The 27,211-nt window shown below is 54.1% G+C and overlaps 13 protein-coding genes across 13 annotated transcripts; 7 read left to right on the forward strand and 6 right to left on the reverse strand.

The window, feature by feature from the left end:
• Positions 1 to 43: 43 nt before the first annotated feature.
• On the reverse strand, positions 44 to 3,333 carry PFLUO_LOCUS4455 (Protein cwh43; the record flags this gene model as incomplete). The annotated part of the gene is made up of 8 exons (XM_073781807.1): positions 44 to 202; positions 274 to 2,084; positions 2,131 to 2,176; positions 2,226 to 2,310; positions 2,368 to 2,406; positions 2,508 to 2,634; positions 2,690 to 3,236; positions 3,295 to 3,333. 8 exons carry the CDS (start codon positions 3,331 to 3,333, stop codon positions 44 to 46), a joined length of 2,853 nt encoding a protein of 950 aa, XP_073638525.1.
• A 261-nt stretch (positions 3,334 to 3,594) lies between these two features.
• On the forward strand, positions 3,595 to 4,835 carry PFLUO_LOCUS4456 (U3 snoRNP protein; the record flags this gene model as incomplete). The annotated part of the gene is made up of 2 exons (XM_073781808.1): positions 3,595 to 3,684; positions 3,750 to 4,835. 2 exons carry the CDS (start codon positions 3,595 to 3,597, stop codon positions 4,833 to 4,835), a joined length of 1,176 nt encoding a protein of 391 aa, XP_073638526.1.
• Positions 4,836 to 4,929: 94 nt separating this feature from the next.
• PFLUO_LOCUS4457 (uncharacterized protein) lies at positions 4,930 to 5,590 on the reverse strand (the record flags this gene model as incomplete). The annotated part of the gene is made up of 3 exons (XM_073781809.1): positions 4,930 to 5,017; positions 5,075 to 5,335; positions 5,406 to 5,590. The coding sequence occupies 3 exons, from the start codon at positions 5,588 to 5,590 to the stop codon at positions 4,930 to 4,932; spliced, it is 534 nt and encodes a 177-aa protein (XP_073638527.1).
• Positions 5,591 to 6,274: 684 nt separating this feature from the next.
• PFLUO_LOCUS4458 (nuclear polyadenylated RNA-binding protein 3) lies at positions 6,275 to 9,004 on the forward strand (the record flags this gene model as incomplete). Its single annotated transcript, XM_073781810.1, has 5 exons — positions 6,275 to 7,313; positions 7,383 to 7,562; positions 7,618 to 8,110; positions 8,162 to 8,382; positions 8,439 to 9,004. 5 exons carry the CDS (start codon positions 6,275 to 6,277, stop codon positions 9,002 to 9,004), a joined length of 2,499 nt encoding a protein of 832 aa, XP_073638528.1.
• Positions 9,005 to 9,743: 739 nt separating this feature from the next.
• On the reverse strand, positions 9,744 to 10,228 carry PFLUO_LOCUS4459 (uncharacterized protein; the record flags this gene model as incomplete). Its single annotated transcript, XM_073781812.1, has 2 exons — positions 9,744 to 9,869; positions 9,992 to 10,228. The coding sequence occupies 2 exons, from the start codon at positions 10,226 to 10,228 to the stop codon at positions 9,744 to 9,746; spliced, it is 363 nt and encodes a 120-aa protein (XP_073638529.1).
• Positions 10,229 to 10,650: 422 nt separating this feature from the next.
• Positions 10,651 to 11,386, forward strand: PFLUO_LOCUS4460 (uncharacterized protein; the record flags this gene model as incomplete). Its single annotated transcript, XM_073781813.1, has 2 exons — positions 10,651 to 10,895; positions 10,993 to 11,386. The coding sequence occupies 2 exons, from the start codon at positions 10,651 to 10,653 to the stop codon at positions 11,384 to 11,386; spliced, it is 639 nt and encodes a 212-aa protein (XP_073638530.1).
• Positions 11,387 to 11,690: 304 nt separating this feature from the next.
• On the reverse strand, positions 11,691 to 12,899 carry PFLUO_LOCUS4461 (uncharacterized protein; the record flags this gene model as incomplete). Its single annotated transcript, XM_073781814.1, has 5 exons — positions 11,691 to 11,765; positions 11,832 to 12,000; positions 12,081 to 12,213; positions 12,293 to 12,553; positions 12,632 to 12,899. The coding sequence occupies 5 exons, from the start codon at positions 12,897 to 12,899 to the stop codon at positions 11,691 to 11,693; spliced, it is 906 nt and encodes a 301-aa protein (XP_073638531.1).
• A 527-nt stretch (positions 12,900 to 13,426) lies between these two features.
• Positions 13,427 to 14,884, forward strand: PFLUO_LOCUS4462 (Conserved oligomeric Golgi complex subunit; the record flags this gene model as incomplete). The annotated part of the gene is made up of 1 exon (XM_073781815.1): positions 13,427 to 14,884. One exon carries the CDS (start codon positions 13,427 to 13,429, stop codon positions 14,882 to 14,884), a length of 1,458 nt encoding a protein of 485 aa, XP_073638532.1.
• A 1,877-nt stretch (positions 14,885 to 16,761) lies between these two features.
• PFLUO_LOCUS4463 (Up in starvation) lies at positions 16,762 to 18,817 on the forward strand (the record flags this gene model as incomplete). The annotated part of the gene is made up of 2 exons (XM_073781816.1): positions 16,762 to 18,579; positions 18,644 to 18,817. 2 exons carry the CDS (start codon positions 16,762 to 16,764, stop codon positions 18,815 to 18,817), a joined length of 1,992 nt encoding a protein of 663 aa, XP_073638533.1.
• Positions 18,818 to 19,956: 1,139 nt separating this feature from the next.
• PFLUO_LOCUS4464 (uncharacterized protein) lies at positions 19,957 to 21,434 on the reverse strand (the record flags this gene model as incomplete). Its single annotated transcript, XM_073781817.1, has 2 exons — positions 19,957 to 20,805; positions 20,868 to 21,434. 2 exons carry the CDS (start codon positions 21,432 to 21,434, stop codon positions 19,957 to 19,959), a joined length of 1,416 nt encoding a protein of 471 aa, XP_073638534.1.
• Positions 21,435 to 21,884: 450 nt separating this feature from the next.
• On the forward strand, positions 21,885 to 23,561 carry PFLUO_LOCUS4465 (uncharacterized protein; the record flags this gene model as incomplete). The annotated part of the gene is made up of 1 exon (XM_073781818.1): positions 21,885 to 23,561. One exon carries the CDS (start codon positions 21,885 to 21,887, stop codon positions 23,559 to 23,561), a length of 1,677 nt encoding a protein of 558 aa, XP_073638535.1.
• Positions 23,562 to 24,208: 647 nt separating this feature from the next.
• PFLUO_LOCUS4466 (uncharacterized protein) lies at positions 24,209 to 24,931 on the forward strand (the record flags this gene model as incomplete). Its single annotated transcript, XM_073781819.1, has 1 exon — positions 24,209 to 24,931. One exon carries the CDS (start codon positions 24,209 to 24,211, stop codon positions 24,929 to 24,931), a length of 723 nt encoding a protein of 240 aa, XP_073638536.1.
• A 132-nt stretch (positions 24,932 to 25,063) lies between these two features.
• Positions 25,064 to 26,393, reverse strand: PFLUO_LOCUS4467 (uncharacterized protein; the record flags this gene model as incomplete). Its single annotated transcript, XM_073781820.1, has 2 exons — positions 25,064 to 26,051; positions 26,344 to 26,393. The coding sequence occupies 2 exons, from the start codon at positions 26,391 to 26,393 to the stop codon at positions 25,064 to 25,066; spliced, it is 1,038 nt and encodes a 345-aa protein (XP_073638537.1).
• Between the last annotated feature and the right edge of the window lie 818 nt (positions 26,394 to 27,211).

Consider the following 27,211-nt stretch of genomic DNA (forward strand, 5'->3'; position numbering starts at 1 on the left):
CAAACCCAGTAGACTAAAGGGACCCTTTCCGAGTTAAATCATTTTACAGCCAGTACCTGGGCTCGTCAAAGACATGGTACCGGTGTCCGCGCACACCCTCGCCGTGGAAGAGGGCGGGGAATCGGCGGCCGACGGGGACATCAGATTCGAGGATACGCACATCGTCTTCTGGCGCGGGGTCGCCGATGACGAATTTGCCGACCTGGTTGTAGATTATCATAGGTTAGCAATCAATCCGTTGTACATATTATAGTGCACGACAATAAGACTCACCTGGATTTCCGTGTCCGTGATAGAGTCACGGCTGATGCGGGCATAGCCCGTGCGCTTGAGGTTCTTGTAGAGAACGTATTCGCACCACCTATCCCAGTCGGAGGAGTCGATATCCTTCATACCGCTCCGCTCGCTCACGTATGTGTTGTAGTTGCCTTCCAAGGGGCGGGTGACGAGGTAACTCAGCAGAACCAATGGGCGCGGCGACGAGCCCATCAGGTTGGAGAGATACTCAGACTGGAGACGACGGTCCTCGGGATCCTCTTCCTGGCCGGAGTGGAAGACGACCACATCAACCATCTCGCCGTACATGTCGAGCGTAGCGTGGATGGCTGGAGCCAGCTCGCCCACAGGTGAGGGGAGGAGGTGGTGGGTTGAGTTGACGATCGGGAACTTCGAGAGCAGGGCGGCACCCCAAGTGTGCTTGTTTGGCCCCGGGCCGAAATCAACGTACATGCCGAGGTCTTCGGCCAGGGACTGCGTGACATCCTTGTTGCCCATGATGATGCGCTGGTTGTCTGACTCTAGGAGACCGATGACGTCGATCTCGAGCTCTTCGATGACCTGGCGCATGCGGCCCTCAGAGGACCACATGTCGTTGTCCAGACCAAAATGGACGGTCCAGATACCCATGGTCGCCACCTTGTCCTCGGCGTGATACGGCTTGTAGTCGTTGGTCGGGAAGCGCAGGTAGGCCACCGAAACGGAAAGCAGTTGGAGTGCGGCAAGAACATAGATGTAGTACGACCTCACGCGCTTGCTGTTAGGGCTGATGGGTTTTCTGGTGCGGGTGCGCGATGAGTTCGAGATCGCTGCGGAGAAGACACCCGCGCCAATGCAGAGCATGGTCGTGATCATAACCCAGTCGGTGTGTTCTCGGACCAAAGGACCGCCCGGCACGAACGCATAGGCGACAACCCAGACGTGGAAGAGAAGCATGAAGACATAGACAAAGAAACCAATACCGAAGGTGGTCGCAGGAGAGTGTTTGACGGCAGAAGTAACCATAACCGGGGCAACGGCCATGATATAAAAGGCAAAAGTCAGGGCACCGTAAAATCCGCTCCAGTGGTGGAAGCAAGTGAGGAAAGTAGCGCCAAGGGAGCCAATTCCAAAAGCAGTCCAGCTTCCAGCCGCGGCGGGATGGAAGGTACCATAGATGAGGCCAGCACCCATGGCGAAGATGGTCAACGCACCGTGCGGCACCGCAATAGGACCACGAATGGGGTAACCATCCCAGACCCAGGAAATCATGGTGCTAGAATCGGTCAAAAGAGAGACCATGGCAAAGAAAAGACCACCAAAACCAACTCCGGCCAGGATCGCGGAGCCTTTCTTGCCGCTCGATGGCAGGAAGTCGTTACCACTGGTAAGCGAACGTCGCTGAGATCGGAGGACAGCAAACACGGCGAGCGCGATACCGATCTTGTTCCAGCCGCCATTTTCGGCATGCACAATGGGCCAGAGAGGGTTGTTGGTCCGGCAGGCAAATTTGGCAATGGAGGACATGATCAAACCAATGCCCCAGGCCAAGATGCGAGTCTCCAGGCGCGGAGTGTTTCCCCGCTCGGAGAACCAGCTGGTGGTCCAGGCGACACAGGTAGTGGAAAGGGCGAAGCTAGTCACAAACAGACGGTTGGCGGGGTCTTGGAATCGATAGGCAAGGAGACCCAGCAGCGAAAGAAGGTGGAGCAGTCGAAGGTTTTTGGTCGCAGCATATTTGACGCCTGGGATGGCAAAAAGGATGGGCGACAGAACAGCAACAATCGCAACTTCGTAGCCCGAAATGCCCATGTGCCACAGAGGGAAATCTAATACGAATGAGCAGCGCACATGTATGAAAGAAGAATCACTCACACCACACGAGAACGGGAAGGGCAGTCACGATAGTCCAGAAGACGAACTGGAGAATGTTAACGGAGAACGAAGTAGTTGAGGATGGTCATGTTTACCCCATTGTAGACATCCGACGCAGCATCAACGATTTCAGTCCAGAAGAAACCCTCGCCGAAGGTGTTGCCCACGGACTTGCCCTTCCTATACTACGTGGTCAATATGGTTGAAAAAGGCACAGCTTTATGGGATTAAACGCACTCTTTCTCAAGAACGGTGTCCGCAGTCGTCTTAGACTGCCTGATTGCAAGAAAACTTTAGAGACTCTCATAACCAACGTAACCCTTTTGTGGCACTATACATTTGTTGCAGGCGGTCATTTCGGAAGCCACTGTACATACCCTCTGCTGATTCCCTTGATGTCCCTCACCACAAGCTCAAAGCCCTCGAAGTCGAGGGCCGTGACGGCGTCAAACCCCACGTCGAACAGAATGAGGGCCCATTCGAAGAAAGCATATTTGGTGTAGGCTGGAGGAAAACGATCAGTTATCGGAAGGACTGATTCTTCCAGGAATTGACTTACCACCAGGAACTTTGTGAACCTTGTGCTGAATAAAGTAATAGATCAAAGGTACTAGGGTCCCGAAGAACAAGCCGGCCATGATCTTGCGGTACTTGACCGCGCGGCGGTTGTTCGGGCTGAGCGCGAGACAGCCAAGCGTCCAGGGCAAGGTCGCCACCAGATACGAGATCATGAAGATATCATGCCAATCATGATCATCCGTGGATGTGACATATGTCCAACCACCACACGTTAAAGTCCGGAAGATGCCCACGCCCGCCACGATCTTGGGGAGTGTCGAGTTCGGGCGCGCAGTGAGGATGTACCACAGGAAGACGAGGGCGAATCGGGGACCGGAGGTCATTGCAATGAAGACCTGGAAGAAAGACCGCTCGGGGTAGCGGTCTCCAATTGTTGCGGAGACGGAGGGAAACCATTCATCAGGGTAGCCGTAGTGTTCATTTTGGACGATCTTGTGGTAGTGCAGGGCCACGCCGACGATTAGGGCGCTAAGGAAAGCAGCATACGCGACGACCGTGTGAGTATAGGACACCCATTTGCCGTTAAACTAGATTTGAACCGAGTCAGTGATGTGTCCAAATGAACCTCGGACGAGGGAAACACACGGCAACCACGGCGTCGCCGTCCTTGTACCTGGGTGCCATGGCGAAAATGGCAAACCAGATATAAAGGAAAATCCCAAGGAAAGCCGAAAAAAAGAGTGTGGGGAAGAACGAACGAGAGGGAAGGAAAAGAGAGAGAGACAAGGATTCATCCAGGGGAAAAAGGGAAGGGGAAAACAACAACCGCGGAGCTTTCGGAGGCACAACGCTAAACTCCTTTCGGAAGGCGGGTCTGGGCGTCTTTTTTGACCTGGCGATAATCCTTTTTCTCTCTTTGCAACAACACAATTGGACCACTCCGCCATGTCCTCCGCCACAGACAAGGCGCGCTTCTACCTGGAGAAGTCAGTGCCCGAACTCAAAGAATACGAGCGCAAGAAGATTTTCAACAAGGTACATCCGACCAGACCGCCAAGAACAGAAGAAAAAAAAAAGTTAGCTGACCAGACCACCTCCAGGATGAAATCAGCTCGATCATCAAGAAACGCTCCGACTTTGAGCACAAGCTCAATGCGCGCGGGGCGCAACCGGTAGATTTCGTGCGCTACGCCGAGTACGAGATGAACCTCGAGATTCTGCGCAAGAAGCGAGTCAAACGGCTGGGGATCCGTTCCGCGGGTTTCAACGGACATCGGCGCATTTTTTTCATTCTCGACCGGGCCACGCGCCGGTTCCAGGGGGATATCAACCTGTGGGTGCAATATATCGAGTATGCCAGGAAACAAAAGGCACACAAGAAGTTGTCGATGATCTTCACGGATGCGCTGCGCCTACACCCCACCAACCCGGACCTGTGGATCTACGCCGCCAAGTACGTGCTGGACGACCATGCCGATATGACACAGGCGCGGAGTTACATGCAACGCGGTCTACGGTTTTGCAAGAGTGCGCGGATACTGTGGGTGAATTATGCAAAGGTGGAAATGATTTATATTGCCAAGCTGGTCGCGCGGCAGAAGATCTTGGGTCTGGATGAAGAGCGTCCACAGCCCACAGGGACGGGCGGGTTGGATGACGATATGATCGCGCTGCCTCAGATCACGGGCGAGGACGTTGCCCCGAGCGAGGGCCAGAATGGTGACGAAGTCGACCAGGTGGCACTACAAAACCTCAATGCCACGCCTGCGCTGAGCGGCGCCATCCCGCTGGCCATCTTCGATGCCGCAATGAAACACTTCAACAACGACGACGGGTTCGGGTTCGATTTCTATGAGATGGTGTCGGAGTTCCAGGACGTGCCGTGCCTGCAGACGATCCTGGGGCATGTGGTCGAGGTCATGCAGGCGAGCAAGCCCGCCAGCCCGCGGACCCAGATCTGCTACATCAGATTCCCTACCGCTGGAATCCCAGTGACATCGCCCGAGTTTCCGCGCGCGCTGGGTGGCTCGCTGGCGCGACTGAAGGAGTTCCCGCTGGACGGCCCGCTGGCGAACGAAGTGATGAACTGGCTGCAGCCAGTGGGGCAGACGGAGGAGGTGGATCCGTCACTGCAGAAGGTGATCGCAGCCACAGTCCGCAATGCGGAGCGGGCGTCACAGGCGTAGGATCATCGGGAGGTCGAGCATGGATACATTTGTTGCACAGTATGAGGCGTTGATCGGATTGTATATGAACCGGCGAATTCAAATCAAAGATTAATTAATCATCGTATTTCCCCCGTCGACTACTCTTCTTGCTGCTGTGTAGTTTCTTGTCCTTGATTCGGGCTTCATTCTGTGCCCGCTGTCTGTAAGGGAGTCAGACAAATTGAATGGGCCATACCAACCGATCGACATCGACGTACAATTTCTGGACCCGATCTTTCTGCTCTGGAGAGGTCTCCCCGGGGATCACCTCGTTGGCCATGGACTGGAGGAGCTCATAGAGCTTGTCATAACAGGAGTCCACATTGGCCGCCTGTTTGCGCGACTCGTCCGACTGAATGACCAGGCTCTGGGAGCGGTCCGTGGCATAGCGCGAGGTCCGCAACACGGGGTGCAAGAGGCGGGGCACCAGGGGCAGCAAGTCCTGCAAGGGTACTTTCAGGGTAGCCTTCGAATTGACTCTGGGGTTGGTCGTTGGTTGGTTAGTTCGGCCTAATCCCCGACAAGGCGTGTGGGGGTGGAAATAGTCACTTGTTCACGTTCTGGCCACCGGGCCCGCTAGCCCGGCTGAACGACACCTGGCCCAGTCGGGGGATGGATTTGGGGGACAGTGCCGACAGCCACTGGCGCGCATCGTGGATTTCCTGATCGGGTCGAGCCGACTGTGAGGAAGCCCGGCGGGAGAAGAATAGTGAGAGTAGTCGTCGGCGCGACATCGAGTCCCTCCTACTCACCACGGGAGGTACTTTGTCGAGGTCAAGTTTAGGTGGAGCTCTATAGTTAGCGATCAGCCCCTATGACTAATGAGTTGGGATCAGGTTCTGGCCCAGCTGGAACAAGGTGGACGACGTAACTGAAGGATGGGCGCGGTGTTCCAAGTTATTGGCGGGAAGTGAATGGTGCTACCCAGACATTTATTTCTTCCCTGTTGCTTCTGTGGCTTCTCTCTTGCACTACATCCTATGGCAGTCGTGACCAATTCCCCTGATTCTCGAGTATACCTCGTACGCGGGCCACCCTTCCCACTGCATTGCACTCCCCTGCCAGTGCCCTCCGACTCTCCCGCTTCCTTATTTCTTTCCCTCTTCCACGGCCACTTTCGCTTCTTTCTCTACCCTCTGCTACTCCCTACCTGATCATCCCCTCCTGGCGGTGTTCGGCCCTTCCCCGAACTCACCGAGTCGTGGTCGAGATCCGCCCCACCTTAGCTTCCCATTGCGAAAATTCCATCTGACGGCGTGACCACTCTTCTTTCCACCTTCCCTTTTCTTTGTGTCCCCCCATCCCCTATCACCGATTCCCCTGACACACAGCCCTCCATACATACGCCCAATACACCCATCTCCATCCTCCTGCCTGTCTGCCGTTGTAGATGACTCGACTTGGTCTGCTCTGTCTACATGACGCCCAGTCCTCCTGATGAAGCGCTTCACTTCCGCGGCAAGACTCTGACTCCGGAAAGCCCCCGTCCGCTGCACATCCCGGAGCCTGCCAACATCCCCGTCCTGGAGAATCAAATGGACCCCGTCTTCAACGATACCGCCTCCTACGATTACGGCCAGGAAACAACCGCCCCGCAGAGACAAGAAGGATGGTCGGGTTACTCGCAGGATGGACAGCACCGCCCGGGCCACACCCAAAACCCAGGTAGCTTGCCGGGCTCGCGGGAGCCGGCGATGCACAATGACATGACTGTTTCTGCTGCGGCAGATTATTTCCCTTCCTCCGCGCCCGCGATGGCCAGCTCGGGGGTCCCCAGCGACTCCCAGGCGCCTCCGGTCGTTCCGGTCCCTCAGAACTTTGCGCCCCCCAACGAGATAGACTCTTCTGCTGGCCCGCAGCAGCACCGCTTAGATGCGAAGCAGGAGGATCCGGGCCTGGGCGGCGTGGATTTCCAGAATCTGCTGGACAATCTCTCTGCCGCGCCCTCGGCCGGATCAGCTGCTGCCCCTCCAATGGCAGACTCGTCGCTCCATCAAGCACCACACACTGACGAGTCCTCCCCTTCCCAGCTGCCAGTCCGTCCTCATCCCATTCCCTCCGGCGATGAGAGCCATGCATACCATCATTTCCCCGCCCACAACAGCACTGCTGTGTCCCACCCAACTAAACCCAGTAACCAACAACCCCTGCCCAATGTTGGAGCACCGGGCACTGTTCCGGGTACCGGTGCTTTGCCTCCACCGCCGCTGGCCACCTTCCAGCAAAGCCCTTCCACGGGCGCAGATTCTGCTGCCTCGTCCCAGGAGCCGCCGTCCAAGAAGGGCCGTGGCGATAAACAAGTCGGTCGGCCCGGCAGCAAAGTTTGGAGCCTAGACGATGATGCTCCCTGGGGCCCCGAGGTCCAAAAGAAATATGACGAATTTCTACACGATGAGCGGGTCTATGTGACAGAAGGTCTATGGGACCGGTTTCCGATCGGGTCGCGATTGTTTGTTGGTCAGTATACTACCTCGATGGACTGTCCTCCGCCCGTTTTCCTTCTAACTCGGATGTTGGCAATGACAGGCAATCTCCCCACGGAAAGAGTCACCAAGAGAGACATGTTCCATATCTTCCACAAATACGGCAAATTGGCCCAGATCTCGATCAAACAGGCCTACGGTTTCATACAATTTTTGGAAGCGGGTTCCTGCCATTCGGCGCTCCAGGCCGAGCAGGGTGCTCTGGTGCGAGGCCGCAAGATACGTAAGTTGCCGCCAATTGGGCATTGATAAGCACTCCGGCTCACCCTCTCTGATAGATCTGGAGATCTCCAAGCCACAGCGGTCTACCAGACCTGCCCCCGCCCCGGAAACATCATCCCGGGCGCCTCCACCGCGTCGATCGAGGTCGCCTGAGTTTGTTCGAGGTGGCCCTGCCCGACCGCCCCGCCCATACGAGCCAACTCGACTGCCGTTCAGCGATTTCCGCGATGAGCCGCCCCGCCGACGGGATGATTATCGGCCTCCCCGCTCCCCTTCGCCGGCGCCCCGGTCCTTTCGAAACAGAGAGGGCTATCGGTCACGAGACCGGACCCCAGAACGAAGTGACCGTCGAGACCGCCGACGCTCCCGCTCTCCTCGATCTCCCCGGTCGCCTCGATCCCCCCGGTCTCCCTACACCAGGGATCGTCGGTATCGCAGCCCAAGTCCGAGGCGGAGTGCGTACGAGGGTGAGGCGAGTCTGCCGGTACCTCGACGCGCTGCGCGGGATGTGCCAGAAGTCCAAATCCTCGTGCTGGAGGAACTGGATAGGTGTGTTTGACTTGAATTCCTGATCCCAGAAATATCACTAAAGGCAGCTAGAAACTTCATTCTCCATGTCGAAAACGCCTTCCGCAACCGTGGCCTCCGGGTGGATGTGCTGGTCCTGGGTTCTCGAATTCCTCTAGCAGCAGCGGTTCATCGCCAGATCGTGGAAGGGGTTCTGGCCGTTGTGAGATTGGCGCGCTCCAACCAATATTCACGCAAGATCTCCCTGCAGGTCTTCGATCGAAGCGCGGGGTTGGACAACGTTCGCTTCAATGGTAAGTCCGGGAAACATGTATACTGTTATTCTATCATACTGATTTTCGTTTCACAGATTATCCGGAGCTCGACCCCAACATTGCTGCCGAAGTAATGTTCCACCAGTCTCAGGCCATGCAGCGCGGCGGTCCCCCCCTGTCATTTGCACCCAATCCTGCCTTTGGCGTTCCGCCCATGCCGCCCATGACGATGGCCCAACCTGGCCTACCGACGCTCAACAATCCTCCCAACATCGCCAACCTCATCAGTTCACTCGACGGCCCTAGCCTGCAGTCTCTGCTATCGGCACTTCAGCAGCAGCAGCGTGCCCCAGTGTCGCAGCCTGTCTCGGCCAACCAGTCACCGTTTGCTTCTCCTAACCCTCCCCCTCCAGCCGATCTCGCTACTCTCTTGACCAACGCAACTCGGCCACCGCCTCCTCCGATGCCGGGAAACCCGCAACAACTACCGCTTCCCCCTCCGCCCTTTAATCTCCAACCCCCACCAGCCACCGGCGTCTCCGATCCAAACCTGCTCGCGCTTCTCGCTAAGGGTTTGGGGGGACGCCCGCCGCAGGGCCAGCCAGCCGTTGGTTCCCAGGTGCAAAACATCATGGACCAACTGGCCAAATGGAAGCAATGATTTATGATTCTTTCTCGTACAGTTTTTTACCTCGACCTCGGCCCTCCCCCGAATCTTCCGCAGTTTGGCGTTTGAGCAATTCTTCAGGTGATTCGGATTCGACATTACTGAGCCCACCCATACCTTTCAAGGCATGATGGCCTCGACTTTGCTTTTCTTCTTTCATGCTGGCATCAGATAAATACCAGCAACAGCAACAACAGGCGCTTTGGATGTTTTCTTTTTTTCTTTTCTTTTCTTTTCTTTTCTTTTCTTTTCTTGTTAAATTGAGCATGGTTTCGGCAAGATTACTAGATCCTCGGGCAAACGGTGTGGTGTCTAGGTAGGATGGAGTTGTGGATTTTCTACTGTTTGTTTCCTTTTTCTTTCTTGTCCCTACTACTTGCTATGTCCATGACGGGTCATGTTGCTCACAGCGGGGGAAATTGGCTATCTAGCCCGTTTTTTCTCTTTTCCCCTTCAGGGAATGAATGGATGGAAATAATATGGGATTCGTCTCGGAGTTGAGACATGCTGCCTTTGCAAGGGTTGCGAAGCTTCCACAGATGTTCTTGCTTTCGTAGCTGTAGACTGTATCCTGTGATATACTGTGATGTCCCTCGATAGATATCCCGGATCGCACTGTATAGGTTTAGAAACCGCGTCGAATGAGTGAATGCGTTCATCGTCAGGTATACGTGATAAAAAGAGGATATGATATGCTACATATTATACAAAAAGCTCCGTCTGCCCACGTCTTCTATTTTGACGCTCCCCAGCCCTTCGACTTCAGTTCCTGCACCTTATCCGCATCCTCCTTCTGAATGCGCTCAATCGTCTTGTCCCGATTAAACTCCATCACGCGCTTCTCCTTGAAATATTTCACCTACACCGAAGATACAATATCAGCACATGCGCCAGCCAACCCGATAGGTGGTAGGTACTAGGTAGGTAGATGGATTGGGGGAGGCTAGAGAAATCGTCTGTGACAGAAGGAAAAGAACATACCCAAGCCTGTGAACAAGCCTCTTCAAACTGCGCAACCTCCTTCGCGCACTTCCTCCGTGCCTCCTTATCATCCTTGATGCCGTCGAGGATATCGTTCCGGTCCAGGCAGCTGAAGAAGAGATCCCGGCCTTCGTAGCACTTGGCGCGGCTGCTTCGGTCTGGCGCGATGCGGCCGCCGTCAGAGGCTTTTTTGTCGGCGGCCGACGAGGAGGAGGAGGACCACGGGAGCCAGCCCATTTTTTTTAATTGGTAATTGGTTGATTGGGAGTGGGAGATGTTGTTATGGGGAAGAGGGAAGGTGATGAGGTGCGGCAGAAAGTCACGGCGGGAATGACTTACGCCAAGCCCGAGTGTTGATCCCCGGCGAAAAGACACTCGATCTCTTGAATTCCTTCCGTCAAACAACAACCTATTGATTTACTTCTTTGCATCTTGGATATCCGCCTTGGTATTATCTCTCTCTCGCTCAGACAGTCAGGCTGTCCCCTCAACTCAACTCACCGGTGACCAACACAACCACCCCTAGCCCGAGCACTGAGATCAGCCACCACCATCACAGACCACACCTCGCCCTCCTCATCTCTCCGCAAGAGCGGTCCGCTCCCTCTCAGCCTCTCCCTTCCTCCCACCAGGGGAATACCCCCCAACTCGCCTAGTTTATGCCCCCGCGCCGGCGTCACCCAGCGGGGGCGCGAACCGACCTCCCGCCACTGCTCATCATCCGCAAGATCCTCTTGCTCCAGATCGCCTGGTATGTCTGCGCGACGGTCCTGATCCTGTTCACGACAGTGGTGTACGGTGCGCCCTTCTCGCTGGATCTGGTCTTTGGATGGGACTATCTGCGCGGGGATACCACAGTCGGGTGGATATTGGGGTTGGTGTGGATGTTGAACTGCTTCATCAGGTATGAAACCCAGCGCCCCTTGGAGTTGGATCGCCCTCCCCAAAAAAGGGACCAGAAAGAAAACTGACTGACATCCTCTCTTTTTCTTTCGGGATAGTGTGATTTTCCTCCTCCTCTTCGTGTCCCGCTCCAAACTTGTTCCCGACTTCGCTCTCACAATCCACTTCCTCCACCTCGTCGCCACAACGTTCTACACCCGCTCTCTGCCCGCGAATCTCCTCTGGTGGGCTCTGCAGTGTTTCAGCGCGTCTATGATGACGTTCATGGGGATGTGGGCTTGTCAGTGGCGCGAGCTGAGGCCCATCAGTTTCGGCGGTATTGGAAGTGGCAGTAGCAACACCGACGGCCACGCAGCGGGGTCATCATCTCACGCGCCTGCTGATGGGCAGCAAGAGTCGAGTTTTGGTCGCGGGCGGGGCCGAGAGCGCAGTATTAATGTTGGGATGGGGGAGTATGAGCTGGATGAGTTGAAGGGTGACCACGCTGTGTGAATTTTTTGGGAGTACCGATGTTGGTTGGGCGATTCGGTTGATCGATCGATCTTTTTGTTTCTCTATTGTCTTGTTGTATACCCTGCCACGGTTGCATCTGTCTAGGTGGCGTTCTTTTGTCTTTGAGGAGGAAAGGAAAGCAAAGGCTTTACCATGTGTCGAATATATACCAACGCCCTAATACAGTCTAAGGGTTTGTCACCCTTCTAGATAATCATTCAAAGAAATGAACATGCTGCATTTTTTGCAAAACTATTACGTACTGCTATCTACTTTCCCATTCAGGCCAAAACATGGTTAATTCTCATTGCAACACGCGCCCATTCGTCTCCTCCACAATCAGCTCGAACTCAGGCTGAAACTCCGTATAGAGATTATGCTACCAATCGCAATCACAGTATTAGCCCATCATTTTCTCACATCAAATACCACTCTAGTTACTCACCGGATTCTGCGCCGTGTCAGCTGTATATTGCGCTACGTCATCCTTGATGATCTTCTTCGGCACCCCGTTCGCAGCAGCTGCTTCAGCCAGCAGTTGTGAGTGGCAAGCATTTTCCAGACTGGAGAAGAGAAACGCTGCTTCGTCGACGGTTTGGCCGACGGTTAGAAGACTTGTAAGTCACGGACAAATGTCAGTATGATCGCATAGCATCTCAAGATGATACTCTAGGGCGCGGGGCGGTATATTTACCCGTGATTCTGTAGAATGCAAGCGATATTCTCTTTCCCCAGTGCCTGCGCAATCTGCCGGCCTTCTTCCTGGGAGAGCGCAATGCCGGCGTGGTCATCGTAGATGCCGAGTCGGCCGTGGAAGTTGCATGCATCTAATCAGATCACCAAATTGTCAATCCTGTAATGCAAATATACGGACAACGAAAAGAAGAAGAAGAACAAGAAACCTACCCTGAGAAAGCATCTCAATCGGCTTCCCAAACGCGCTCCACGTCTTGCCGTAGACGCTATGCGTATGCGCCGCTGAGATAACATCAGGCCGGGCCTTGTGAATCTCGGAATGGATCATGAATCCAGCCTCGTTGATGGGCAATTGCGCCCCGCCTTCGGTGACATATCCCTCGCTGTCGACAAGGACCAGGTCCGAGGCCTTGATGGTGGAGAAGTGTTTGGCGAAGGGATTCATCCAGAAATGGTCTTTCAGGACGGGGTCTGAACCGTACCGTCAGTCAATCAATCAATCAATGTCTTCCTGTTTTTCTAGTGTCATGCTAACGGGGGCTAGCTCACCTCGCACGGAGATATGTCCACTCACACCCTCGCCATAGCCCTGTTTCCCGAAAAACCGAAACGCAGCAGCCATGTGCTCTCTCACCCACTGGCGCTTGGCGTGGGCATCTGAGAATGTCGGGATCCCGCGTAGCTTCAGCGTGCCGGCGCGGTCTCCGCGGGCGACGGATTGGAATTTGCTGTCTGTGGCGGCGGAGGGGATGTGGTGGTCTTCTGCGGCGGCTAGGCGGACGGAGTGGTCCGTTTGGGTCGTGGTTGAGGTCGACATATTGTGATTGGAGGATGTGATAATAGAAGTTAAATCAGGAGCCTGGTATAGAGTAGAGATATGGATGTACGGCCGAAAGAAAGAAAGAAAGAAACATGCCAATTCCACCTCTTATCTGCCCGGATCCACCCCCGCTCTGGATGTCGGGGGAAGGCGTTAGAGCGGAATGTTGTCCGCTCTAATATCTATCAGCTGAAGGGGACAATGCGGATTGACTTGGATAATGTACTGTTATTCCTATCGTTTAACTAGTATGGAACATTAACTATTCTTGTTCTGTCATATACTTCATATCTGCCTGAGGCACATGGTGACTAACCTACCACGTGACTCGATATCTGCTATCAACAATTGTCTTTCTCTCCAAGCAACCCTCGACAGCAATGGCCGATATTCCACTATCATGAAGACGGCCGGTCCAATTGCATAAAAAACCAACTCCTCTACACTAGCGCGGAACGGCCACATGTCTTATCCCGCCTACAACAGTGTCCTCTAGTTCCTCGATCCCCCCCGCCCCAACAGAGATGGCCTCGGGCGAGCCATCTTACATAGACTATGAGGCCTTCCTAGACCCCGAGTTCTCGCCGGCCTCATTCGCCAACTCGCTGGTTCAGAGCACCAACAATGCCACCGACACGCCACTGGATCTGTCCACTCCGCTGTCGCGGGTCCTGTTCGACCTCCAGGAGATCGATACCCACATCCATGCATTGACGACCAAATCCGCGCTCCCGCTTCTGGCGCACACAGAAAGCCAGACCGCCGCCGCAGAGAACGTGCTCAAAGAAGCAGGCAGCCAGATTGCCTCCGTCAGCCAGGGGTACGAACGGCTGGAGACCGAGGTGCTGCGGAAATGGGAGGCCGCTGAAGAAGCCCGCATCGCCGCAGAAAAATCGCTTGAGACTGTCCGACTGGGCCGCGCGGTGGCTCGGTGTCTGACCCTGGGCCGACAGCTGGAAAGTCAGGTTGCCGAAATCACTGGTCGAGGCGGTGGTGCTGCCGCCGGCGGCGCGGATAAAACGGTGGCCAGTGGGAAGGACAGCTTCCGAGCGCTGGAGCGGGCCGCGTATACGATCCTGAGCTTGCGGCAGATGCTCACGGCGTCCAAGGAAGGAGAGGAAGGCTACGGCCTCGACCGGGTTAAGGTCATTCGCACGCTGCGCGGCGAGTTTGTGATTCCCGCGGAGAACATGATCAAGGCACGAGCGCAGCAGACCATCAACCGGTTCTCATTGACCACCACCACCAGCAATGCCTCCAACGGTCAATCCGTGCAGTCGGGCTACAAACAAGCACGAGACGCACGGGCCCGACTGGCCACCGCCGCGTCAACTCTATATCTACTGTCGCCCATGCCGAGGGGCACGGCCTCGGTCTCGGTCGCCGAGTACAAGCCAGAGCTCCTCCTGTCGACGCTGCAGGGCTACATGCACACGGCGATCATGACGTCCGCGAACAATCTCGCCAAGGCCCTCTCGCAGCTTCCAACGCTCGACCGGACGCTAGGCGACATCTCCTCGCGATGCCAGGATATCGTCGCGCTGGAGACCATCCTCCGAGGTCTTCGTCCCCCAGCCCATCCTCTACTGGCTACTCCTCATGACGACCAACCGTCCATCAGCGAGTCCGAGTCCGAAACTACTGCCAGCCCCAACAAAGCGAATCTCCTCCAGCTGCTCCTCCAAGCGCTCGACACCTCATCGCTCCCCTCCTATTTCTGGCGCTCCCTCGCCTCCTCCCTCACCTCGCGCGTGCAGGAAATCGTCAGCCGCGGCGGAGTCTCTGCACGCACGTTGCGATCGAATCGCGAACGCCTAAAGAGCGAAATCAAGGAGTGCGTGCTCCGTGCCTCCGAGGTTTCTGCCAGTAGTCATCTGGCTGACAAGGGGCGGGCAACGGCCACGACGCCCGTGGGGGGAGGCAGCTGGGAGCGCGAAGCGGCGGTGATGGTGAGCTCGGTGCTCGGGCCGCTGGGACGGTAGATTTTATTCATATCATGTGTAGGTACATACTGGGAGTCCTGTCATACGGCCAGTGGGACTTGCTCCAGGTACCTGGTCCAGGGCCAGGGATCGACCCGGAGGGGTAACACGGTGTTTCACAGATATCCTCCGGAGTCGGAGAATAACAGACGGTGGCATGTCAGATGATTAACTGGAATGGATACTCTTCACACCGCTTCTCGTTCTCCCAGTAGGATCCATGGATTCCCCCAGTCAACGACGTCACGACCGATCCCCGAGTTCGTTAGGGCTATGTCCCACTTTATCGATAAGCCCCAGTCTGCACGGTACCTGGCTCTACCTCACCGTGCGCCAGCTGCGCCGCATCGTCGGCGCCCTGCATTTGTACCTACAGGTACCCGACCCCTGCCCTTCCCCCCTCGGTCCTGAGAAAAGAATAGGCCACAGCGTATCGCCCACATCGCATCGCCGCCAATGAGCGCTGAGCCTCCTTGCTCGGCAGACTTGCTCCCACCCAAAACCCCCCTTGAATGTGGATCAAGGGATCCCAGAACACCGACCATTGGATCGTCGATCGTCCTCGCGCCTCGCCTGTCCCGAGAACTCCGTCGAGGGGGTGGGGGAACCATGTCTCAGCGTGGTGTATCTCAAACGTTGTCCCCGGCCAATCGTGTTTCTTAGGCCAGCCGCCCACCCCAGGCCGGGTGCATTAGCAGTAACAAGTAAAGCACATCATCTGCTCGGAGCGTGGCGTCACATCGGTTTTGATCCGGTACCTCATCCATGGATATCGAGGGAACTGGCCGTCATGCGCATCCGCCGTACAAACGTCTCGGTCCTGCCGTTTGCAGACTATGACGATTCCAGTGGCCTAGGGCTATCTCCGTGCCTCCCGCTGTGGGGAAGGAGGAAGAGTCTAGGCAGTCGATTAATGCAGGCACCATGGGAAGGTTTCCTGCCTTGTGTGGCTGCTCCGGTTTCTTTGACGCGGACTGGACTCGATGCACCGTCCGTGCTCTCTTGTATACATATCAGATGCGCCGGGTCGTCGTGATCGTACTCGCTGCCAGATCTGGAGGTGTCGGATCCCGGCTCTCTGCCTCTCTCACCGGTCTTCTTCGCTATAGATCGTAGACGAACGCTCGTTCCACCTCGTCCTAGATCACGTCAAGACTGTGTGCCTGGTGCCTCCGGCCCAGCGTTCCTGGTCGTCAAGCCTGGATCTGGTGAAACCCGCGGTCGGTTCTGCCGGAGGGTCAAGTAAGCTGATAGTTATAGTCGTCACCATTCATGCCCCCACATTATTATCTTTCCTTCCTCTTCCTACTTACTTCTACTTGATCTCGAGGCGATCACCACCTCCTCCTCTCCCTTGCGTCGCCACCCAGCCTTTCACATACATACTACGGCATTCCACTTTTGGCCCCTCCTTCGTCTGCCTCTCTTCCGCTTCTCTCCCTGCCTTGCCTCTTTTTTCCTTCTCTTTCTCGCCCCCCTCCCTTTCCCCCCCCCCCCCAAGGCCTCCCAGGCACTACTCAGTCCTCCCCCGCCCCCTTCCTTCCCTTTTTCTAACCGCAAATCGTGGAAATCCGTACGTCGACCTGTATTTATCTTTCTGGGCATTCCCTTCTATAGTGGGCGCGGTTACTAAATCCTGTGCAAATGTTGACAGTCAGCCTGGCCATCCGTCTTCGCCTCATCCTCCCCTCCGACCTCTCTGGCGTAGCGCTGCGGTTCTTGCCCCCCCTCGATATCCATAGATCCCCGACCGAGTCCGAGGTGGACCGCTTTGATCGACCTGCGGACTTTGCGACCGGTGGATAAGGGGGGTTCCTGGGAATATCTCAGCTTTGACATCACCGCCCGCCCGCCTCCACCATTCTGACGTCGCCAACATGGCATCCTTCCTGCCCGTGAACAACTCGACGCCAGAGGATCACCCCATGGACGGCGCGACCACTCCCCGTGCAACCTCCAACGGCGCGCCAGCCTCCCCGGCGGGGTCCGCCCCGGAGCTGCACCCGGACGTCAACTCCCAGACCGTCGACCGCGGGGCAGAGGGACAAGCAGTGTCCTCACACACCAGAACATCGTCGACAGCGACCGACGACCCGATGCATGACGACTCTGAAGATGGAACCGACCAGGAAGGCGAGCCCGGAGGCTCTGGCCCGCCATCCAAGAAGAAGAAAGGCCAGCGCTTCTTCTGTACCGATTTCCCACCGTGCAACCTAAGCTTCACGCGCAGCGAACATCTCGCGCGGCATATCCGCAAGCACACGGGCGAGCGGCCCTTTCAGTGTCACTGTTCCCGACGGTTCTCTCGACTGGATAATCTGCGACAACATGCTCAGACCGTACATGTCAACGAGGAGATCCCGGGGGATTCGCTGGCGGCCACTGGCACCCGGTTCCAGCGCCAGGTCAGGACAGACCGAGTCCGGCCGCCGGCTCGCGTACGAGCAGGAACAGTGGGCAGCCAGGGCGGCCACAGCCGTGGTCATAGTCGGAACCTATCCACCTCCAGCATCACCTCAACCGGCTCGACATACAGCCAACCCCAGGAGCTTCGACGACGCCCTCCTCCGCTGATCATGGCCAACGATCCCACATCTCGGTCCCGGTTACCGCTGGATGCGATGGGAGAGCCACCCACTACGCCTCCGGGCCAAGTCCGCGGTGGCGCCCCCTTCGGTTCTCCCTACACTCCATCTGTCTTTTCCACGGGCGCTGGCAGCCCTCATCAATTTCAATCGCCCATGTCGGCCACCCGCCGTGGTTTCTGGGATGGCAAGACCGCGAGCCGTCGCCTCTCCGTGCCCACCGGCAGCAACCCTTTTATGACACAGCATGGCCCTGCATATCCTCCCTCGTACACCACCTCACCAGCTAGCTCGGCCTTTCCAACTTCTGCGGGCGTGTTCCCTAGCCCGACCAGTACCAACTACTCGGTTTCCCGAGATGAGAACACCCTCAGCGCAGCCGAGGCGGAGATGCGCCGGCGAACGTGGCATCCATCGACCTACTCGGGATTTGCACGCCCAGCCACTAGTGGTCTGAGTAACTATCCTGCGCCGGACACCATCCCGGCTCCGTTGAGCGGGAATGGATCGTCAGAGCAGACAACCCGGTTGCCCGGCATCGAGAGTTTCGACAAGGTCGTCTCCCAGCATCGTCCTCTGACTCCTCCCACCCGAAAAGCCAGTCCGATGCAGATTGATAGCCATCATCGCCCACCGCCCCCGCCGAGCCACGGCTTCGGGTCGGGCTACACCTACAACCAGCCAGGGGTGCGCCCACCACCGCCCATGTCTGGACCAGGCCATCGCCGGGGCCATGTCTCGTGGGACATGTCCCTGCACACCGGGATTACGGGGCTGGATATCCGAGACCGCAATTCCTCCCGAGACTGGAGCCAGCAGACCATAGCCGAACTCCAGAATGTCTCGTCCCGGCCATCCTCCTCCTACCAACCCTCTCTCGGCCCAATGGCAGAAAAGAGCCCCGAAGAACAGCGCAGCCACCACCATTGCACCCACAGTTTCTCATCGGCCAACCGGCCCACCCGCACATCTCCCGAGGATTCTAGCAGCAGCGAAAGCGTCCACACTCCCTCCGCCGCCTCGATCGAGTATCACCCGGCGATAGTGCACAGCAGCGGGTATGTCGAGCCGCACGAGTCCTCGCTGCCCTCCGACCACAGCGCCCCACCGGTGAGAAACCTTTTGCAAACGCACGGCAGTCGCCCTTACTAATGCCGTCATTTTTCATACATAGATCTGTGGTCGTCGCTCGTCTAATGCCGATGGATATCGCGCTCCACCGGCGCGCGAGCCCCGCTCCGAGATGTTCCCGGACCCGTCTGCCCGGAATGCAGGCATGGGTCGTCTTGAGGCTCTGGTGGCTGTCGCTACGAGCGAGAATAAAGGGGCAGCCAAGTTGTTCCTGTAAATTGTTTCTCGTCATTCTCGACGCACACACGAATACACGCCTCATATATTCATTGTCCTTTGGATATATCCTGATCTAACTATCATGCCTGACACGACACTCTTTGAGCCCCTTCCCCCTCCACACGGGGCTTCATATATTCCTCCTTCCTGATCTATTTTCGGGGGTTCACCACCAGCCCATTTTTATTATCTCCTGGGCGGCTGTCTGAAGACCCTTGATGAAGTGATGACTTGATGACCTGATATACACCATGCCGGAAATGCCACCACGTCCCTTCTCTTTTTGTTTTTGTTTCTTGGGGGGTTTGTTTTCTTGTTTTTCTGCATGTCCTGGCGTTTCGGTTCGTGCGGGAAAGCGTATGGATTGAATCGTGTGCATGACGATACCCCGGCCTCGATCAATGGGTTTTTTTTCCTCTTTTTCTTCTTTCGTTTTGGTCGTGGTATTGACTTTCGATCGTTTTGAATACTCTTGGAGACCCTTGTTCTCTTTACGCTCTCTCTCTCTCTCCTCTCACTTCCTCATTTTGTTTCATGATTTTTGTCTAAGTATCTTGGGATTGATCGTCTGTTCATGATTGATGGTATACTACCGCAAGATTTTGATGTTGTTATGCCTGAATGATTGCAAATACACATTTTATTTCTCTCTTTTCCTCATGTTAGAAATCAGATACTTTGTCCCGCTTCCTTTCCTCTCGCGAATATGTGTCGTAGTCAAGTCGGGTTGAAATCAGTAGAGAATGGTGGTAGTGAGCTTGAGCATACTCAACTCGAATATATCAGTGGTCATTGGCATAGTCAGGGTCTCCGCGAAGCTTGATGCTCCAGTAACAGTCCGGAGACAATCGAATTCTCCCAATTTCCTTAGACTCGTAAACATTGTGAACAGGCAGCGACTGGGTTGACGTTGAAATCGAAGACGACGATTTGTAAAATTAGAACACTCTTATGTGGTGACCTTTTACGAAACAGCTATGCTACGATGCACAGGAAGCAAAGCTGTGTTCGACCACTAGGCTTTTATTGGATCAGTCCTGCTGCGCAACATTATTCTGTATCAATATCTAATGCTGCGAGTTCGGCGTCATGAAGGTTCGAACAGCTGTGTTCATAGATCTTCAAAGTGTATACATCTCAAGGTCTAGTAGCTGCCAATTTGCCAGTCCCAAGAATATCACCATCCTCTTCCTTCCCAGCCTGAGCGCGATCAATGCGGAATTGACTTGTCTGGAATAGACGGGGCATGCTGGTGTCTTCAAAGGGAACATCGTTGGCAACCATCTTGGCCAGTTCCTTTGCTGCTAGCCAGACGACTGGCATACCATGCCCGTTGAAACCAGCTATGATAAACTGACCTTTCTTCTCAGGAACGTGTCCGATATGGGGATTCGAGTCATACGAATAGCCCATGACACCTGTCCAAATCTTGTCCACCTTGGCACCGGTATCTTCCCATCCACGATACGTTCGCTGCATATATCCATCGTAGTAATCCTTGGCGGAGTCGATCAGGACGCTGTCGTCCACGTTATCGTACCACTGGTGTTTGAATGGCCGGAATACGGCAGCGGCACCACCCACGATAATGCTGCCATCCGCACGGGGGACAAAATAAGAAAGCGTATTGTCTTCGGCTCGGTTGATATAGGAATTGTTGAGAAGTGGTGGTGTAACCCCCTCCGGAACAGTGATTCTACAGCAGATACCCTTGCAAGGAATGATGTTCTTGCTGTACTCTGGGAGTAGCCCAGAGACATAGGCATTGCTGGCGTGAACGACGTTCCCTGCGTGCATCTTGCCTCGAAGTGTCTCCACAATGAACCCGCCTTGCGGATCTGGTGTAATGGATGTGACCGGTGTATGTGTTTGTAGATTAACCCCGGCTGCAAGGAGTCCTCGAATCAGATGGCTGATAAATTTGAAAGGAAACATGGTGCCGGCAGTAAAGCTGGCACACCCTTTGGCGCCCTTGACGCCGCAGATCTGGTGGATGTCATGTCAATGCTTGATTCTGTCGTGCCACAGAGATGGTACAAATCACTTACCCCTTCGACTTGGTCGCCGGTATAAAAAACGGCATCCTCCATGTACTCGAAGCCGGCCGCAACGACCCTATCGTAGACTGCTTTGGCTTTCGTCGCGGACTCCTCGTTACACCAGACATCGACCGACCGCGCAAGAGTGAAATCGCAATCGATATTCTCCTGCTCGATGACCTTCTTCAGTGCACGAAGATTGGCTATCTCGAATTCGGCAATCTCAGCCCCCGCCCGATCCCCTGCGCGGTCCATGTATGTCGGAATATGGCCATAGAAATCGGGTCTGCAATGGCCCCCGTTGCGGCCGGTTGCCCCCGAACATGCGCCTCGGGCTTCTAATATAGCAATCGTCTTTGTCGCGGCGCCCTCCTTCATGAGATGGTATGCTGTGCTGACACCCGCATAACCCGCACCAATGATCACTATATCACTGTGCTCGGGCAATTGGTCTGTCGATCGGTGATCGCTGAGCTCATCACGAGCTATTTGCCAAAAGCACTCGCCAGGGGTTACGGTAGGCAGACACTTGGATGTGCCGGCAGTGGGAGGGGTGGCACCGTTGGAGAGAGTCATGCTTGTAAGCGAATGACTGCAAGGGGAAAGAATCGCGTCAAGCAATATTCAGAAATTCTGTCTTTTTTTAATAGCAGATCAGAGTTCATGCCGCCTCCGGTCACCAGCAAATCTGCCTCTCCTTATCGGTGCCGGGCCGAGATTACTCGAATAGGAAACTACCGGCACATTGATTTCCCCCCGCACTTGAATAGAAACCATTGGGGTTAGTGGCAGGGGTTTAGGGGTTGGTTAGAAGCTTATAATCCGTGCCGGTCATGGTCCGGTCCCGTCCACCAACAGCATCCGCGCGGTTTCCAATCAGCTCGAGATAGAAGCCGTCAGTCTGTGACGGTCCGTGCAAGGTGCTAAAGAAACACGGGGAAAAAGTACAAAAATTGAGGTGTAGATCCTTATTCTGGGCAATCCCTTTGCCTCTGAATTGATTTTCATGCCACGGTGTCTTCAATCATGCCACCTTCTATGACAACCCATACTGTGGCAGACAATGGCATTGAGGTCACAACTTCCTCTGAGAAGAGGACCTCCACCTACGACGCCGAGATGGCAAAACCTCGTGATCTGGGGAATGCTGCTGGTCAACTTGAAGAGATCAAGGACTTCAAACAAGGTCTTCACCAGCGACATATCCAGATGATTGCCCTTGCTGGCACAGTTGGCACCGGCCTTTTTCTCAGCTCTGGGAGAGCCATTGTGACGGCTGGCCCATTGGGTGCATTTATTGCATACTCTGTGATAGGCCTCATGGTGGCAAGTGTTGTCTTCGGCGTTGGAGAGATGGGAGCGCTGGCTCCTCTTAATGGTGGTTTGATCCGATATGCAGAGATCTTCTGTGACCCTGCTCTTGCATTTGCCAATGGATGGAACCAAGTTTACTCCTACATCGTCTCTATCCCAGCCGAAATCGTTGCTGCCGCCGTTCTCATCGAGTTCTGGACCACTATCAACAATGCGGTTTGGATCACTGTGTTTGGAGTCTTGATGATCGCTACCGCCCTGATGTTCGTTCGAATCTACGGAGAACTCGAATTCGGGTTCTCAATCCTCAAAATCATGCTCGTGATTGGTATTAACCTAATGGCCCTGGTGATTACATGCGGTGGAGGGCCGAACCATAAGTCAATTGGCTTCGCCTACTGGAAAGCCCCATACGGACCTATGGCTCAGTATCTGGGGATTCCTGGCTCCCTGGGTCGCTTCTTGGGGTTCTGGAAAACATTCGACAACGCGCTCTACGCTTATTCGGGCATTGAGAACATCACCGTTGCGGCAGCGGAGACCCGATCTCCCCGTCATGCCATTCCTATGGCAGCACGCCGTATATTCGTCCGTATCTTGCTCTTTTACGTCATCTCAATCTTTATGGTCGGCCTGGTGGTGGCATCTACCGACGATTCTCTCCTAGGATCATCTGGAACAGCTACTCAATCACCATTTGTCATTGCTGCTCATGACGCTGGCATTAAAATCGTCCCCTCGATCATCAATGCGGTTGTTCTCACCTCAGCCTGGTCATCGGGTAACTCCAATATGCTTGGCGGGTCTCGAATCCTCTACGGAATGGCAGTTTATGGACATGCTCCCGCTGTTTTCAAGCGTATCAACCGCTTCGGCATCCCCTATGCGGCAGTCTCTCTCTATGGCTTGTTCATGGCCCTCGGGTATATGACTCTATCCAGCTCGGCAAGCACAGTGTTTACCTGGTTGCAAGATCTCGTTTCTATCTCTACTCTGGTGAATTGGATCTGTATCTGCATTGTCTATTTGCGATTCCTCTACGGTTGCAAGAAGCAAGGGATCGATCGTCACAAGGAACTCCCGTGGGCGGCGCCCTTTCAGCCATTTTCGACCTGGGTCTCATTGACCGTGTTTTTTCTTCTTTTCTTCACCGGAGGATTCACAACCTTTATACACGGGCAGTGGAGCACCGAAACCTTTATCTCGAGCTACTTCAACTTGCCATTTATTGTGATCATCTATTTCGGCTACAAGTTCTGGATGAAGACCAAGATCATCCCGCTGGCGGAAATCCCTATTCGACCTTTCATCGAAAGCTACCAGAACAATCCCGAGCCAGAGCCCAAGCCTAAGCGTGGTCTCCGGAGGCTTAATATATTATGGGCTTGAATCTGCAACAGTCCTAGCAATCAATTATATAGCGAAACTATGGAATTTTGTATTTCCGCCTCAAGCCAAATCCGTGACTTTATTTTATCTCTCATTAGTTTCTTGGATGAGCAATGGAAGAACGCAAACCCGTTTCCCAAGGTTGACACACCGGAGCACAACAGTTCTTATCTTGCCTATCTTGGTCTTGTCTCACAACACTAACACAATTGCACATGTGTGTGACAGAAAATTGGTTTTCGCTATCTGAATGTAAAAAACGATGGCATGTTTCCTGCAAATCCCCACTTTGATATAGCTAGCAGCTGTCCAATAAGCGTGGGCCGGCCCGGGTTTACCTGATCTGGAATGCCACGAACATTGAATTGAATTGACCCATGAGATGGTTGCCGGTGCGGGGGACAACTGCTTGTTTAATTGGAATAATCTTTCCAGTTCTCAATAGGTAATCCACAGATAAAGACCTTTTGACTCCAATTGGAACTACCAGACTGATTTTTACCTCTATCCTCTAGCCAGGCTCCTTTCCAAACCCCTCACTTTTGCTAAAGGCACAAGACCACCTGCTCTACCACCGCCGAATTGAGATCTAGCTTCGGACAATTCTCAATTCCAAAAAGCTTCTATTTCCACTTTCCACTCCCATCATGGGCACCGGAAAGCATGTGGTATTCGATGTCGTTGGGACATGCGTCTCCTTCGATGCATTTTACAACTGCATCGACCGCGTCATTGGCGACAAACTCCTCGCAAAAAACATTACTGCTCGCTCCTTCGGATTTACCTGGATGACAGCCGCCGAGTTGGAATTTACTTTCCTGTCAATCTCAGAGCGCTACCGACCTTACAAGGACGTTATTACAGCTTTATTCTTCCGGACACTGTATATGGTCGGAGTCGAGTCCCCAAGAACATTCGCGACAGAGGCGGAGCGCGATCAGTGTGTTCAGGGATATTCGGAGCTGGAGCTCAGGCCGGGAACAAGCGATTGCTTTGCGATATTGAGAAACGCTGGATTTACCGTCTGGTGCTTGACCACCGGGGATACTAAGCGGGTTCGCGGGTACTTTGAGCGTGCAGGCGTGGATATGCCGCTTGAAAACTTCATCAGCTGTGACACGCAGGGAGTGGCCAAGCCTGCTTTGGCAGCGTACAGGCCGGCTCTCGCCAAATTTGCTCCTGACGATGTAAAGTGGTTTGCAGCTGCGCATATGTGGGATGTGTCGGCTGCCGTCAAGGTTGGCTTCCGTGGTGCCTACTGCACGATATATGAGCAGGAGTCCTGCGAGGAGATTTTTGACACTAAGATGGAAGTTTTGGAGGAAACACTGCCGCTGATGGCGAAGAGGATAGTGGAAGCTTCTGTTTGACTGTTACGTGTTGTTACAAAAATTCCTGCATAACGTACTCGTCAAGTGATAGACCGGCGACTGCAAGTTCCACTTAGTTTGTCAAGGCAATGTAAACCGTTAGAATATAAGCCTGGATTTGTTCGTACACAGTCATATTCTTTCATCGGTCACGAAGGTAGGATCGGTGAGAAATTGCCCAACCACTTGTGCCTCGTTGTATGTAGGCCACCCAACGGAGGGAGACAAACTTTCGTTGCCGAACATGGACATCTCAATCGAAGGATCGATGCCATCGAAAATATAGCCATCAATGGTGAACAAAGGAGTGGGATATGAGTCAAAGGCCATAGACTGATTAGATGACGAACCAGTTTCTCCAACCTGGCAAGCCAGAGGATCTGGAGCCGAGCCAGACGAGCGGGACTCGCTTCTTTCGCCCAAGTTTGCTCCCCATTTCTTGAAAGCCTCGTAATCCGACATCGGGTTTCCCTGAATATCCCCCAACTGCCTATGTTTTGCTGCAGTTTGTAAGCGAGCAAGCGCCCGCTCGAGTGATTCAATCAATGACACTTCTGATCTCGCTGATTCCCCTGCTGCTGACATTTCACGAATCATGGTCAATCCGTCACATAAGGGCTTGCGGAATTGATCAGAGAAGTTTTGGATTGAGTAGGCAATCAGCACGAGCAAAGACGCCCGACACGAGCTATATTCGATGTACGAGGCTCGTGCAAGACCTATTCCGCTATCTCGTAATCGCTGGCAAATACCCAGTGCCTCGTTCGCTGCCTGAATGCAGTCGTTGATTAAGTCGTTTCGACCTAGCGTGGATCTATGTGGCTCTCCCTCGGTCACCTTGGGGTGACTTTCGGTGGTATCGTTCGAATGAGCAGGTGAACTTGTGTTGGAGTCCGATGTTACTTGTTTGAGAAGGAAGGGTCTTCCGACAAACATCCGAATCAAACAGTATTCCAGTCTTAAATGCATTGCCGAGCGAACATGCGTGGAATCCAGTGTTTGGTCGTTTAGAGCATCACTCGGGAGGGAGTTCCACCATTTTGTGAGAGCACCCTTCATCGCCAACAAACGCACGACAATCTTGCGTGCCCCTTGCTTTTGGCAATGCCGCAGAAGGTTGCTAGAAGATCTTTAGTTTCACGACAGCTTGTTGGGATTGGGAAAAGGGAAGGGGGCGGGAAGGTACATTTCGTGAAAGAGATCTTCGAGAAAATGAACCAATTGTATCGAGATCTTAGCGCGCCCAACAGTCTCCGGGCAGTCTTCTGGATGCGAATTTCCTTGGTACGAAGGAATATTCGCATCAACATCCGTTCGAAGTACTGAAAGGGGCCGGCCGTGAAAGATCGATATTTTCCTTTGTGCCATTCAGCAAATGTTTTGTGTACTTTGAAAATGAAAATAGATCTTACCTCTCTAGCGCATATGCTGTCCACCAGACACGGTTGCGAGTTTCGATCATGGCCGGAGTGAATGCCTCATTCTTGCATTTTCGATGCATCCCGTTCTGCATTCCAAGGCGCATGGCGAGATTAACATAAATAAAGCCTAAGCCCGAGGCATCAACAGGGAGTGCATAGTAGCCAAACAGTAAGCACGCCTGCACGCTCTCGAGAGAGGATATCTCGATAATCTCGGGTAGTAGACGGATTGCATGTTGATAAAACGTGGCGCCTATATCATCCTCTGAGAATGTTGATCCCGGGGCACTGATCGAACTTTGTCTTGAGGACTCAAGATGGGAATATTGTGTTCCAATGGCAAAGACAGTGAGAAGTATACTAATCGTCACTTCGCTGCCATTCTTGGAGAAGCTTTCTGGGTTGGTGTACAACGAATTCACTTTTTCAAGGACCCAAGATTGCTCAACAAAAAAGTAATGGGTCTCTGCGTACTTAAAAAATGTGTTCACTAGAAAATTGGCAACATGTCGAGGAGGACAGGATGAGACCGCTTCTGATAGATGGTTGTTCGCAGGGCGTAATTGATGGGCGCGGGGAAAGTCATGGTCCTGATCCAGTAAATGCTTCTTCATTAGCCAACGAGGGTCAACAACGGTGGCCAGCATAAACATACTCGGCTTTCTACCTCCTTAATGTGGCTTTCTATGCGACTTTTGATTCGCATAGAAAAATTCCAGTAAGAGAATTCCCCGGAGAAGTCTGTAGTCGTTTAACATGTATCTCAAAAACGAAAAGGTAAGTTTGTCAAACGAACGGGTTGTGCTATCACCGACTGGTTCCATTGTACAAGCCTCATCATCTATCTCCAATCCCTCCA

The sequence above is a fragment of the Penicillium psychrofluorescens genome (assembly GCF_964197705.1).
Source record: "Penicillium psychrofluorescens genome assembly, chromosome: 3".
In the NCBI taxonomy this organism is placed as follows: domain Eukaryota; kingdom Fungi; phylum Ascomycota; class Eurotiomycetes; order Eurotiales; family Aspergillaceae; genus Penicillium; species Penicillium psychrofluorescens.